Raw genomic sequence first — 13831 nt, 5'->3', positions numbered from 1 at the left:
ACCCATGTTAAACATGTCAATTAAATCAAATTAACAGTGGAGAATGACAGCAAAGATGGGAGAGAGTCAATTGGATTATTTTCAAATTTGTAATGTGGGAAGTCTGGTCTGGAATCTGAGACATAACACGCAACATGCATGCACATGGGCTTCAAAATAACAGTGGGATGCATGTCTTGAATTCATGAATTTCACTTCATAACCTCAATTAGAATGGTTGCACGTGGGTCAATAAATTGTGTGGGAGGGTTCAGGTGGCTGTAGAGCTAACCCAGGCATCACTAGCATACACATGCACCCACCCACCTTTCAGAGCCTTCAAAGTCTCCTCATCTAATTCCACCAAAAACTTCTCTGGTTGCTGCTGGCACTCTGGCTCCTCCTGTGGAAGGATGCTATTGTCACTCTCCTCCTCACCGGTCATGATCACCTGTGCAGAAAACGTTGACTTAATTACCTTAAGCAAATAAGGCAGCTATACACTCCTAAGCATACACAAGGCAAGACACAATGTTTTCAGGGTGTGAGTGTATGTGTGTGTACATCAATAGGCTTGCCCCCACACTCTTTCAATACATTTCAAATTTCAACCGTTCCGAAGTCAGTGTAAACCATCCAAAATTCAAATGTTATCCTTTTATTTTGTTATTGACATCTAAAGTGGTTATTTGCATAAAAACACACGATTCAAATGATTAGGAAATAAATGATTGGATTTTTATTTAAATATTTGCTTTGATTAAAAAAAAAATCTTGGCATTAACGTTAGTAGTTTTAATTATGTATTATAAGCTGCTTAGAACTAGTGTTAGGAAGTTAAACAGGGCATAATTCCCTCTCTAATATCTATTTTATATTGCTGTGAAAACATCAACAAATTTCGCCTTCAAACAACTGTATTCAAGTTTCTCGCCAAAAACTAAATTTTACAAGATTACATTTGAACACATCATGATAACATTAATTTACCTTCGCCCAGTGCTCATTTTTACTGAATAGAGCTTGAACACATCATAATGTAACTCAACCCAACCTAACGTTAGCTAGCTAGCTAAAGCTGGATAGCAAGCTAACGTTAGCTAACGGTAACTAGCTAGCTAGGATAAAAACAACTCCTTCTATAGGTTATCATCAGTAACGGTACATTTCTAGAGACTATAGCCAAAGTTAGCTAACGTTACAAAGAGTATTTCAGAATCATTTCACTACTATTTTGGAACTTACCTCCCATGAATAGCACTTTGGCTGCAACTAGCTTCGACTCTTGTTGTCTCCGTTTGGCAGGCCAAATCACCTCTATCCAGCCTGGCTCCGACTCGAGGTCTTCCCTGCAGGTTAACGTTACTGTAACTTTTACATTCCTGTATACATCCTGTATGACGGATGTATTTTCTGCTCTAACGGACCCGTCTTGAAAACAGAACAATCCAAACATTCTTAGACCCTGAGACATATTGATATCTTCCAGAGTTTGGGTGCTCAATTTCAAATAATAACCGCCAATGTATTTGGCTACACCGCCCAAACTACTACATTGTGATTGGACCCAGTCCAGTGGGTGTGATTGCACCCAGCGATACCGCACACTGATTGGATGTGGGATGTATCAGTCCTGATATTTGTTACTAGGGTTGAAGTCAATAAATGTGATAAAATGTGGTAAGCTACCAGATAATACTTCTAATGTAAAAACCCCTCGTAGATTGAGTTGTTAAGTACACAGTACCTGTACTACAATGTTACAGAGTGGGATGTACCAACGTGTTTTACAAACTGTTCTGAACCTGACATACATAAAGTGATATCCTTCTGTCAAGCAAGTCTTTGCGCATTAATGCATGATGGTAACAGTCCAGACCTATACACTTCTATACTTCTTCCGATACACTTCCCAGTGGTGGAAACAAAGTGCACTATTCACAAGTGCACTTTGGGGCGGCTGTGGCTCAGGAGGTAGAGCGGGTCGTCCACTAATCATAAGGTCGGTGGTTCGATCCCCGGCTCCTCCAGTCCGCATGTCGAAGTTTCCTTGGGCAAGATACTGAACCCCAAATTGCTCCCGATGGTTGCGCCAGCACCCTGCGTGGTAGCTTGCCGCCATCAATGTATGAATGTGTGTGTGAATGGGTGAATGTAGGCATTGTAAAGCGCTTTGGATAAAAGCGCTATATAAATGCAGTCCATTTACCATTTACCAAGTGTACTGAAATAAACATTTTGAAAGACTAAAAATGAAAAAGTATATTGAAGTGCACCTTTAAAGCACTTCATTAAAGTAAACATTCTATTATTGTACTAATAATATGATATCCAAGCATGCAAATAAAGTACACTTATTATACGTATACTAAAACACTACTATAAGTATTTGAGATTAAGTACATGTATTTGAAGTGAACTAAAGTACAACTTAAAACTAACTTAGAATAAAGTACTCTTCATGTAAGTATACTACAATACACTTTTGAATTTCATAAGTACACTAAATTACCACTATAAGTATTTGCAATTTATTATACTTTTTCAAAGTACACTGAAATACAGCTTAAGATGAAATTACGTTAAAGTGCACTTTTTGTAAGTATACTTAAATACACTTCTAATGTAGTGAAATTAAAGTACACTTAAATAAAGCATACTAATAGTGTATTACAAAGGACTTGAAAATAAGTATACTTTTTATAAGTACACTAAATTACCACTATAAGTATTTGCAATTTAGTATACTTGTTCAAAGTACACTGAAATACAGCTTAAGATGAATTTACATTAAAGTGCACTTTTTGTAAGTATACTTAAATACACTTCTAATGAAGAGAAATTGAAGTACACTTTAATAAAGTATACTAATAGTGCATTACAAAGGACTTGAGAATAAGCATACTTTTCATAAGCACACTAAAATACCACTATAAGTATTTGCAATTTTGTATACTTTTTCAAATTACACTTACGTACAATTTACAATACACTTACAATAAAGTACACTTTTTATAAGTACACTGAAATACCACTTTAAGTATTGCAGGATTAGTATATTTATTTTTAGTACACTGAAGTTGAACTTAATGACATCTGTTCTGAAGTACACTTTTTAAAAGTACATGTTAAATATACTTAAAATTAAGCACAAAAAATAAAAGTATACTTTTTTATACTTAAATTATATTTCCAATACACTAAAGTATACTACTTTTTGACCTGGGGTGAGCACCACTTTTAAACAGTGAGGGAGGAGACAAGCTAGTTTTAAAAAATTTTAAAGCTACTGTATGGGCCAGGAGGAGCTTTGAGTTGGTCCGGGTTTTGACAACAAGCTTTAGAAAAGAGCAACACAGCTGTGCAGGGACGCATTGGCCATCTGGAAGTTCTGGAGAAGTCCAGAACAGCTGCTTGGCCCATTCGGCTGTGCACACATTGCTAAGATCTGAATGACAGAGTTCTTATTATTTCTAAGTCAGATAGTTATATCGACAGTCTCCACAGAGGGCGCTTATGCAACAATTTGGTTCCTGACCCTCATAACACCAAGTAAGCGACCGGAAGTCAGATCGTGAGCTACAATCGGACGGTTAGCATACAGAAAAAGATATGCATGTCCACTTTCCTAAACTATCATTCTCATGGTTTTGGATCTTATGTGTTTACAGGACAGTTGCAACCTGTTATCGTTGGGATTGGGCCAAAGCCAACATGTAGACCAAAAAACACAAAGAAAAGGGTGGTGCTGAGAAAATATGTGATAAAAAGTCATTGGAGTGCCCTCATTGTGTCCTCCATCTCTGTGAGTATTCTAGTTAAACTATAGCCTACTGAACAAAAATATGAATGCAACATGTAAAGTTTTGGTTCCCATGTTTCCTGAGTTAAAATATCCCATTCATTTTCTCTAATCTTCTGTACAAGTTTGTATACATCCCTGTTACTGAGCATTTCTACTTTGCCCAGAATTTCTTCAAATGATTTTCTCATATGAACTGTAACCAACTAAATTTTTGAAAATTGTTGCATGTTGCTTTTATATTTTTGTTCAGTTAGAATAATATATTATTATGTTACTACTTGGTATCGTGATACCTTGGCTGGTATAGTATCGTGAGGTAAGATTAAGGTATCGTGACCCTTCCAGGGACCGTGGAGTATCCGCATGCCGGTTGTGGTGGGCTGGTCTGGGTCAAAGTCCAGGGCTGCTTTTTTGCCCCAGTCTGTCCCTGCAGCTGTGTGTGGATATTGGTTTATATCATTATGGCTCAAGGAAATCTCCATATAGCACACGTTATTTTCAGGACTGGTTATAGGGTCTGAAATTGCTTATAGCAGGTTTAATTTAGTATGCCATTATTCACTGTTAGCTGAGCTTTTTGGAGCTACCAATTCTAAAGCGAGCACTTTGCATTATTGACAATTCACTTATTATACAATTAGTAAGAGTTAATTTACTTGTTTTGCAGCCATCCCATTTAAAGCAAGCACTATTTGTTGTGAAGGTTGATAAAAGGTCAATAAAAAATGTATTGGTTTTAGCTGCAAAGCAGAAAAACAAACCTTGCTGCATTAAAATTGGCATTACCCCAAGCCCGTACCCCAAGTGAAAGGATTTTCTCTCAGGCTGGGAATATCATCACCCGATAGTGATCAAGACTTCATCCTGCCCACACTGATGCCCTCATCTTTTTCCACATACAATCCAGGAACGTAAGGCAAAGACTACAACTGAGGATTTTGACATCCAGTCGGCTTACTAGGGTAGGGCTATATTTTAAGAGTCCACTTTCTGTGGGGCTCAGGACTCAGACCCAAATGCAGACAGAGAGGGAAGCAGTTTACAGGGACAACCAATGGCCTTCAATGGCAACAGGCAGGGAACACAATTGGAGGACAAAAGGTGGCTAGGAACGGACAGACAGGTACTAACTAGACTGAGAAGTACTAGGCTGGATAGCAGGCTAGGACAACGGCACTACAGTCTGGCACAGACTAGAAGGAGAAACAGACTTATATCCTCCTGAAACCCAGCCTATGCATTTGTGTTACCCTATTAATTCCTCTGTACTTAAAAGAGGACATCCTGGGCTTTCCAGAGATACCACATGTGTAGAGGTACGATGCTCACAACTTCCTCTTCCTTTCTGCACAAAATGGCTTCTATAGCAACAAGCACATTTTATGGAAAGAGAAAGGGTAAGTCAAATATTGTTTAGTTATTGATTTTTTTTTACTATGATATTCATATATCTTCTTGTTTATTAACATGTCAGGAATTACATTGAATTAACCCATTTCTAAATGTCCTCTATAGTGGACACCAGGATGATGTTAATGTCTTTCACATTTCACTTTGTTGTAGGAGACAGAACAGAGGAGGAGAAGATCCATCAAAATTGAGGGAGATTCAGATGTAGATTCGTCAGATGAGGAAAACGCTGAGGATGAGTTTGAGCCTGTTGAAGAGGTAGAGAGCAGTTTTATGTAGTTTCAGTGTACCCATAAATAATGTTTATCTCCAGTATAAAATATATCATGGCAGCTCAGTATTCCAAATCATATTTTTACAGTAAATATAACTAGTAACTACATTTCACTGTCAGAGGGGTTGAAGGTTAAATGATTACTCAGTTGAATACATATTGAAAATGAATGAGTTAATTAAATCTAATAACATTTCATCATAATAGATCCACACCTGTGCTCCCTAGGCCTCCTGACTACCAAGATGACCCTACAACCCATGCAAATTTAAGTCCAATTCAGTACTTTTCTCAGTACATCAACAGCAAAGTTTTTGAAGACTTGGCAGCATTCACAAATCAAAGGGAGCATCAGATAAGAGGAGTGTCTCTGAATACCACACCACAGGAAATTAAGGTCTTCTTTGATATATCAGCCCACATGGCCTGCCTTGGCTATGCCAGAATCAATGTGTTTTGGGCCAAAAAAAAACAAAAAACACAAAAGTGCCAATAATAAGCAACAACAACCCACTGAAAATTGTTAGTGTGACAGAAGAAACAAAGACAGACATTCTTTGGAAAGTCAGCCCCCTCCTTGACAGAGTGCAACAAGGCTGCCTTAGTCTTCCAAAACCAGGAAATCTCTGCATTGATGAGCAAATCAATCCTTTCACATGCTGCTGTCCAATCAAGCAGTTTGTTCCAGGCAAGCCATACCCTACTGGCTTGAAGGTATTTGTTCTTGCCTCTCCAGATGGTCTGATGCTGGACTTTGAAGTGTACCAAGGAAAGATTACCTCTACCATACATGGGAAAGAGCCCGAAGATGTCTGCACAAGATGTTCCAATAAAGACAAAGCACATGTCCAGATGTCATCAGAGAGTATAACAACAACATGGGTGGGGTGGACTTACGTGACTGTATGTTGAGTTTTTACAAAATGTAAAGCAGGACCAAAAAGTGGACTGCACATGTGATCGGTCACTTTTTTCATGTTGCCATTGCAAACTCCTAGATCCAGTACAAGTCTTACAGCAAAGGCCTGAACTGACCTGCAAACGACACTCAACAGTACCTGGACTTGAAATTGCACCTGGCTGAAGAGCTGTTGGAAAATCCAGAGCTTGACAGCAGTGCAAGTGAAGACAGTGAAGAAGAATATGAGCCACCAGTGAAAATGAGGACTCCACAACCAGAGACATCTGTGCGTAATTATGGAACCACGCACATGCCAGCGATGGATTGCAAACACCCTGTCAAGGGACCGGCTGCTTCATTGCCTGCGTCACCTCCTGACCTGCCTGCCTCTCCTACTTCCTCTCCATCCTCATCCTCTACTCCTCTCTCCCAGCATCTCTGATCTTTGTCTGTGTGTCTTGTCTATGTGTTGTGTTTCAAGGTCCTGTTGCACACCACAGCTTCAATCAAGCCAGCCCAGCTCCTCCCTGCACCAGCTGTCCTTAATTCACAATAGTCAATACAATTAGTCTAGTAACATATACACCAGTCACTTTCCCCTCAGTCCCTGCCAGATTGTCTAGTGTGTTTTGCCTAGCTTTCCTGCGTTCATGTTCCGTTCTGTATTATTTGGTTATCTGAACTCATCTGACTCTGCCTTGCCTGATAGTAAAGTATTTTTCACCATATACCTGCCTCAGTGTGTCTGCATCTGGGTTTAAGTTTGCTTACCTGTCACACATGCAGAAAGATGCAGAAATAAGGGCTGTAAAAACAAGACATACATGAGATGCACCAAATGTAATATGTTACTCTGCATAACCAAGAGAAATTGCTTCTTGGATTATCATCGCTAAAAATAAAAGTAACATGCAAAGAAATGAAAGAAAATAAGTTTTTAGTTTTGCAGAAGTAGTTTAGTAGTTCTGTACTTTAAATCAACAAATAATGCTAATCCAAAAGCAATTGTGACCAGGCCCAGTAGAAGAGGAGATTGGACTGCACCACCTATGGCCTAATAGTTGAGGAACCAAACCACGAATACTTGGGCCTTAGCACAATGTTAAATTTCAAAGGTTACAGACATGGAGACATGCATTCAGTACACTCAAAATGTTTATTTAGTTTGCTGTAGGTGAAGAGAAAAATGCTGCAAAGAAACTAGAATCAATCAGTCAACCTTTATTTAGCTCTCGGAAGACACACTGAGGGGGCTCTTTTCCAGTGGTGTGGAGATTACAAATAAAAAGACTAACAAGAAGAGGAAATAAATGAATAAACAACTAAATAAACAAGCAAAAAGATGAAAAGAGAATCACACAGATCAGTCCATCCTCACAGATGCATCATTTAAAACATTGCAATTAAGGTTAACCAGAGTTTATATTTTCTCACTGAAAAAGTCAGAGAATCATATTTCAGTAAACCCTGTAAAATATTCCAAGTGTGCAGAGCACAGAATTTAAAATCAGTCTTTCCGAGGTCTGTGGAGACACGTGGAACCTCAAGCATTAGACAGTCCTGGGAGCATGTGTGGTAAGCTACCAATGCTGGTCTCTCCTGATACAAAGGGAGGGCCAACCAACTTTTTTTTATAAAGGATGCAGTGGTGGGTACTGTAACTATCCCCTGTTATAAATCTAGGAGCTGAGTGATAAATTGCATCTAATGGTTTAAGCATGGTAGCAGTCCCGATAATCCAAAACAGAAGGAAAAGCACCCCTGTTAATCTCTTTCTAGCAAACAATTGAAAACAGGATCTGTTCCAATACAAGAAGCCAAGTTTCATCCGCAATTTTTTAATTAAAATTTCATTTCCACTGAAAGCCAAAAGCCCAAGAACTTTGGCCCAGGAACTCTAGCCTGGAACTTAAGCACTGGGCTAAACTTGTTAAAGTGTTTCCACTGAGCAACCTGGTCCCTGCGTAACCATGACAACTAACTTACATAACTGCTTGTCATCAAACATGGCAGACAACGCTGCTGTCAAATGTACTGTATAATCGTTAACATTAGTTTTTATTACTTTGTGGGAAGTTTTAAAAAATAAGAAGGTTGCAGGATGAGGCTAACATCATTCACATAAAAAAACAAAGCGTCATCACTGGGCAGTGATTTAAACGCCTACTGAAGGCGTTTAAGTAAAAAAAACTGCCTTGCCTGCGTAAGCAAAGGCATGTTTTTTCCCTTTAACATTAGTCCTTTACTACTGTGTGTGTCAAACTTGGAAAGTGAGTGATAGTAATTGGGGTATTTTCTAGACAGCTAAATAAGGCCAATGTTGGTTTTAATATACAGTATCAGGCTAAAAAGTTGTTTCCAACTGTAACAGTCTTATTTTTCTATGTGTAGCAAGATGTTTTTTTGTTTTTTTCCCCTAAGATAGCAGCTGAAAGTAATGCAGATTTAAGAATGAACATACCTAGTTTCTAACAGGTAGATGCTCATTAATGTTGGAATGGCTGCACTCAATTACAGATGTTACTAAGCAACACTCCCTATTTGAGCCCAGAGGTAGTTACAGAACCACAGTAGGGGGGTCCGGAGGAAGGGTAAGTCAAATTTCTCCCCCTGGGAGAATTTTTTTTAAAATTTAAACAGCAAAATGCATCATTCTGGTGTAATTTGACATGAACATACATGGGTGTAAATGAAGCAGCATAGTAAACAGTTTGAGCAGCAGTCTGTACAGGCCAGCAGTGATACAATATATTGTAGTCTGTCTGTCTCTCTCCTCAGGCCTGCCTCCTGAATTCTTCTCTTGACACTTATTTGTCTCCTCCCCTCATCTCTCTTTGTCTCTGTCTCCTCCTCTCTCGTTCATTTCAGGTTTTGCAAAAAATGAACAGAGACACAGTTATCAATTAATATATAAAACTTTAAATATATATGATATACAGTGTGTGCTCCTCACTCCTCATCTGTCTCTTTACTGTAAAAAAAGATCCAATCCAATCGTAATCCAGTGAGTTATTTAGTGATATTTAATCAAAAGTTATATTTCTATATATTTCACTACCTATATTTCTATATTACTACAACCTAATAGTGAGCTACTTTGGTTTATTTGTTATGTATGGAAACTTAACTTTAAGCATAACTCATTTTAAGAAGTAAATTATTTAACCTGTAATGTCCTTCTGTTAAGAAACTGATATTTTCAATGCTACATCAAAGATCACCATAATCCATTCTGAATGGCTGGAGGAGTCTACCAGCATAGTAAAATATACAGAGGCACAAATTAAATTACATTTTTTAACATTTTCTCACGTTTACGGGAAACAATGTCTTAAGTTGAAAATAATATAGATGTTTCATGTGAAGAGAATTAGTTTTTGCATTTAATGTTCAGCAGCCCACATAAGTAGACCTGAATGGGAGGATTCAGTAATTAACTGACTAACCAGCTGACTGGAGAGAAATAGTAGGAAGCGTTCACAATGGAGCGTGGATGGTGAGAGGTGACAGAAATCTTGAACAATGTAAAACTTCACTTACGACTACATATTAACTGATCAAAAATATTTGGGGCTAGTCTCAAAATATTCGGGGGTTAAGCCCCGAAATAAAGACCCTGGCGACGCCACTGTGTATAAGCATCAGGGCTAACAGCTTTGGCCCTGAGGATTTGGAAGGCCCAAGTAGTGGGGCTTGAGTTCCTGGACTAGCCCTGTTTTGGCCTAGGCCAACCCAGTGGAAGGGGGTCAGGAACTCTGGAACTAAGTTCAAGCACCAGGTTTGGCCCTCAGTGGAAAGGGGGCTAATATATGTTTTAAAAGAAAATTTCTCATCTAACCAAATTCTAAGGTATTTATATTGGGGAACTCGTTCAATACATGTGCCATTTAAGGTGCAGAGCTGAAGATCATTCTAATCAGTATCTCTTATTCTAGAAAATAACATGTAGTCTTGTCTGCATTTAACACCAATTTAAGATCTAACAGTGATTTAAGGCATCGACGGCATTTTGCAGATGAAGAATGGCAGCTTGTACAGAATGTGAAAAACAAAGAATAGTGTCATCTGCATAGAGATGGACATTACAGGCTCTCAAAGATTTCGGAACATCATTTGGTAAATATAGGGCCAAATATCGAGCCCTCTGAACACTCTTTGATATGTGAAGTAACTCAGATTGTACATCACCCACTTTAACACATTGATATCTGTCAGAGGTAGTTTTCAAACCAGCCACAGGCAGTACAATCAAATTCAAGATAAGACAGTCTCTGTAAAAGCAGGAAATGATCAACGGTGTCAAATGCCTTAAATCAACAAAGAGTGCAGCTTAGTGTTGATTTTTATCCAGGGCAGATACAATGTCATTTAAAACTAAGGAGGCAGAGATCGTACTATGTTTGGCCCTGAAACCAGACTGATAAGATCTAAGAACAAAGTGACTGGTAAGAAATGGCTTAAGTTGTTTGCTACCAGGGATTCCAAGACTTTGGCTAGACAGGACAATAGTTGTGGGCGATAGTTATTAGGGTCACTTTTATCATAGAATGAAAACAAGTCAGTCCAAACAATAATCTCTTTATTACAAAATAAATAGGGATAAAATGTTAGCTGTAGCCCGATACAGGTGGTAGCAGCAAATGGGGCGGTAATTCAAGGGAACCACCACTAGGTGGCAGAGTGAGAATAGGGCACGTACTGCAGGGAGATACTACAACCCCAATGAAGACACACCATGCATGCACAATACACCCATACAAACTTGTACACTGCAGATCCAATGAACGCTATGTGATGATGGGGCCTGCAAACTTTAAAGCTTACCACACCGCATGCACTGAAGACAAACTAGGACCCAGTCACTCCCCACAGTGCTGTCCCTCCACTCAAAGAAAGAAAGGGATAAAATAAAATTAAAAAAAACAACACACTCAGAGAAGTCAAGAAGTCGCAAAAAATGCTAAAGAAATGAAATAAAAAAATAAGCTTTCAGTTTAATAGAAAGTCTACTGTACCATACCTAAAATCAATAAACAAGTACAAATACAAAATGAAAGAAAGTTAAGTGATATATCTTTAGTTTAATATTGTATGTGTTTTAATTTGGTTTTACCTTTGTTTTAGCAGCACCCGCACACAGATACGACCGCAAGGCCACACTTTTAGTGTGGCCTTTAACAGTGTTTTGTGATTTAGAACCCTTAGTATCAGTCGATGAGTTGGTAAACAACTTTAAACGAAAATATTCATGCATGAAAACATAAATGATATAAGGCGGAGCGTCAGTGGAAGGCGCCTAAGCTCTCCATCCATCTGAACAACCTCAAAACATTCATGAAGCTTTCTTTCTGTTTTTTCTTTTTTTTTCTTTTGCAATTAACAGTACAAAGATGTCAAAAACAAAACAAACTCATACAAAACATACAAAAAAACCCTGCCATGAACATCACTGATGGAAAAACAATGGATTGTAAGTATGATATGTAAATCTGGTGATTGGGCTGTTATCAAGAAAAAAATCTTCTCAATCTATATTATACCATGATCTATCCATACATTTCATACTGAAATATTGTATGGGCAAGTACCTTTAAAAGCAACCTCAACTGTATTTTCACCCTACAAAAATTATTACATTTTCCAATAGTTTAACCAGTTCCACTCCTTTGTTCCAATCTCTAAGAATCCTTTCAATTTTCGATGTAAACCGTTTTTTGTTTTTCATTTTATTCACAATTTACACCCGGTCTTTCAGTATAATTCTCAATCCATCATTATCATACAAGATCAGCTAATAATCTTCATCCCACTTTCTTCAGAACAACCTTTTCCCAATTTTCCATTAGATTCAGAGGACCGCTTTTTTGGAACAATTTACCTGAACACATTAGAATCTGCTCCATCTTAAATTAATACAAGAAGCAAATAATTTAGCTGTTTTTGGTCCAATTAAGCAATGCAATATCGTAATCACTCTCCGCCATAATACATACATTACACTCATTAATACTCACCACTTCTTACAAATTTCGTATTTTCTTCTTTTATATAAATATTCACCTTTCTCAATAATCACACCTTGATTTTTGGTTCTGTATGTGTATATTTCAGTAACTTTTTGCCTTTGTCTGTTTATGTCTGCATTATATTATTGGCTTTGATTGTCTTCATTTTGGTTGCTTCACAATATGCCACTTGACAAGCCCTTATGTTTTTGTTTTTTTTGGCTCCTGCACATGTTTGTAGTCATTGTCTTCAACTCCCAATTTCTATGTATTATATTCCGTCCCTTCACTGTTATGCTACATAATGTGGTTTTGTTTTTTTTGTTTTGTTTATTTTGTTTTTTAATATGTGCAAAAACTAAACTAAAACTAATCATGTCTTTTTGGCCGAACAACATATGGTAACATTATTTGTCCAACAGATGGCGAGATCTTACTTACTTACTGATCTGGTATCTGAATGATCCTATCTGATATTATTTTTTAGAACTGACTCAAAATCAATGGATTTTAAAAAAGAGGGTTAGAAAATCATAATAATTCTGGTCCAGACTTAAAGTGTTTAAAAACGTGTTCCCTGGAATACCATCTACAAACATCCTGTCTCTTTGCCTTCTATTTTCCAAGCCACAGATACTGCCGTATCTAACCACAGCTCTCTGTCTCTGTCCTATATGGGCCAAGGGGCCTGGGGCTGGCCAGCAGGCCAGAGCTTCAGCAGGTGCTTGAGAGGAGGAAGAGAGAGCAGAGCGACAGAGAAGAGGAGGAGCAGACCAGGAGTCCTCTGGAAGAGGTGTTGCTCAAACGTCAGCAGAAACAGCTTGAGGTGACAAACCCTATTACAGGAGCTGATTGATACAGGGCTCTGTAATGACATTAAACTTTTCATTTAATTTTTCATACAAGTAGTAACATAAGTTTCTCAAGACATTGTGATCATGAACTGCGACTACTTTAGTGTTAATCATAAGGCCAATTATATTTAGAAAATTAGAAGAATAAGATTACTTTTTTGGTCCATTTCCACAAAACATTTGAATTTGTCTCTCTCACATGCATAACCTTCTACTTTTCATTTGAGAGTTTAATCAGCACTTTGAATTTCAGTGTCTTGCTAAAGGCTGCTTCAGCAATGATAACGGGCTACGTAGTTTTAATATTCAAACTACGCTAAGTGCGAGCACAACTCGATCAAAAAGATCTTCCTCAGGTGCATAGCCAAAACTGATATTTGTAGAAAGAAAAGCCAGCACTCATAATGTCCTTTTGACTTTTTAATGAATGGGCAGCTAGTGAGCACAAACAACAGACGCGTTTCAGCTATAAGCCATCATCAGCGTTAGGCTACGTAGATTTATTACCAAGCCCACCTCATTTGCCAGCACACAACTGAAAAACATGCTCCAGCAAGGGACTGAAGAAACAACCATCCAGTTATTAGTCAGCCTTCCTACCAT

At 38.1% G+C, this 13831-nt stretch overlaps 1 protein-coding gene across 1 annotated transcript in view; it reads left to right on the top strand.

The window, feature by feature from the left end:
- LOC139642336 (uncharacterized) overlaps positions 1-13831 on the top strand; it is a 32547-nt gene that overhangs the window by 18324 nt on the left and 392 nt on the right. Inside the window, exon 3 of the mRNA XM_071517136.1 lies at positions 13059-13200. Within this exon, the coding sequence (XP_071373237.1) occupies positions 13059-13200 (142 nt within the window). The remainder of the gene's footprint in view (positions 1-13058; positions 13201-13831) is intronic.

The sequence above is a fragment of the Centroberyx affinis genome, unplaced genomic scaffold, assembly GCF_046629955.1.
Source record: "Centroberyx affinis isolate AG114_WGS23_722 - 3 ecotype Tasmania unplaced genomic scaffold, CSIRO-AGI_Caff_v1 ptg000464l_1, whole genome shotgun sequence".
In the NCBI taxonomy this organism is placed as follows: Eukaryota; Metazoa; Chordata; class Actinopteri; order Beryciformes; family Berycidae; genus Centroberyx; species Centroberyx affinis.
This window is presented reverse-complemented; position numbering and strand designations above follow the sequence as displayed.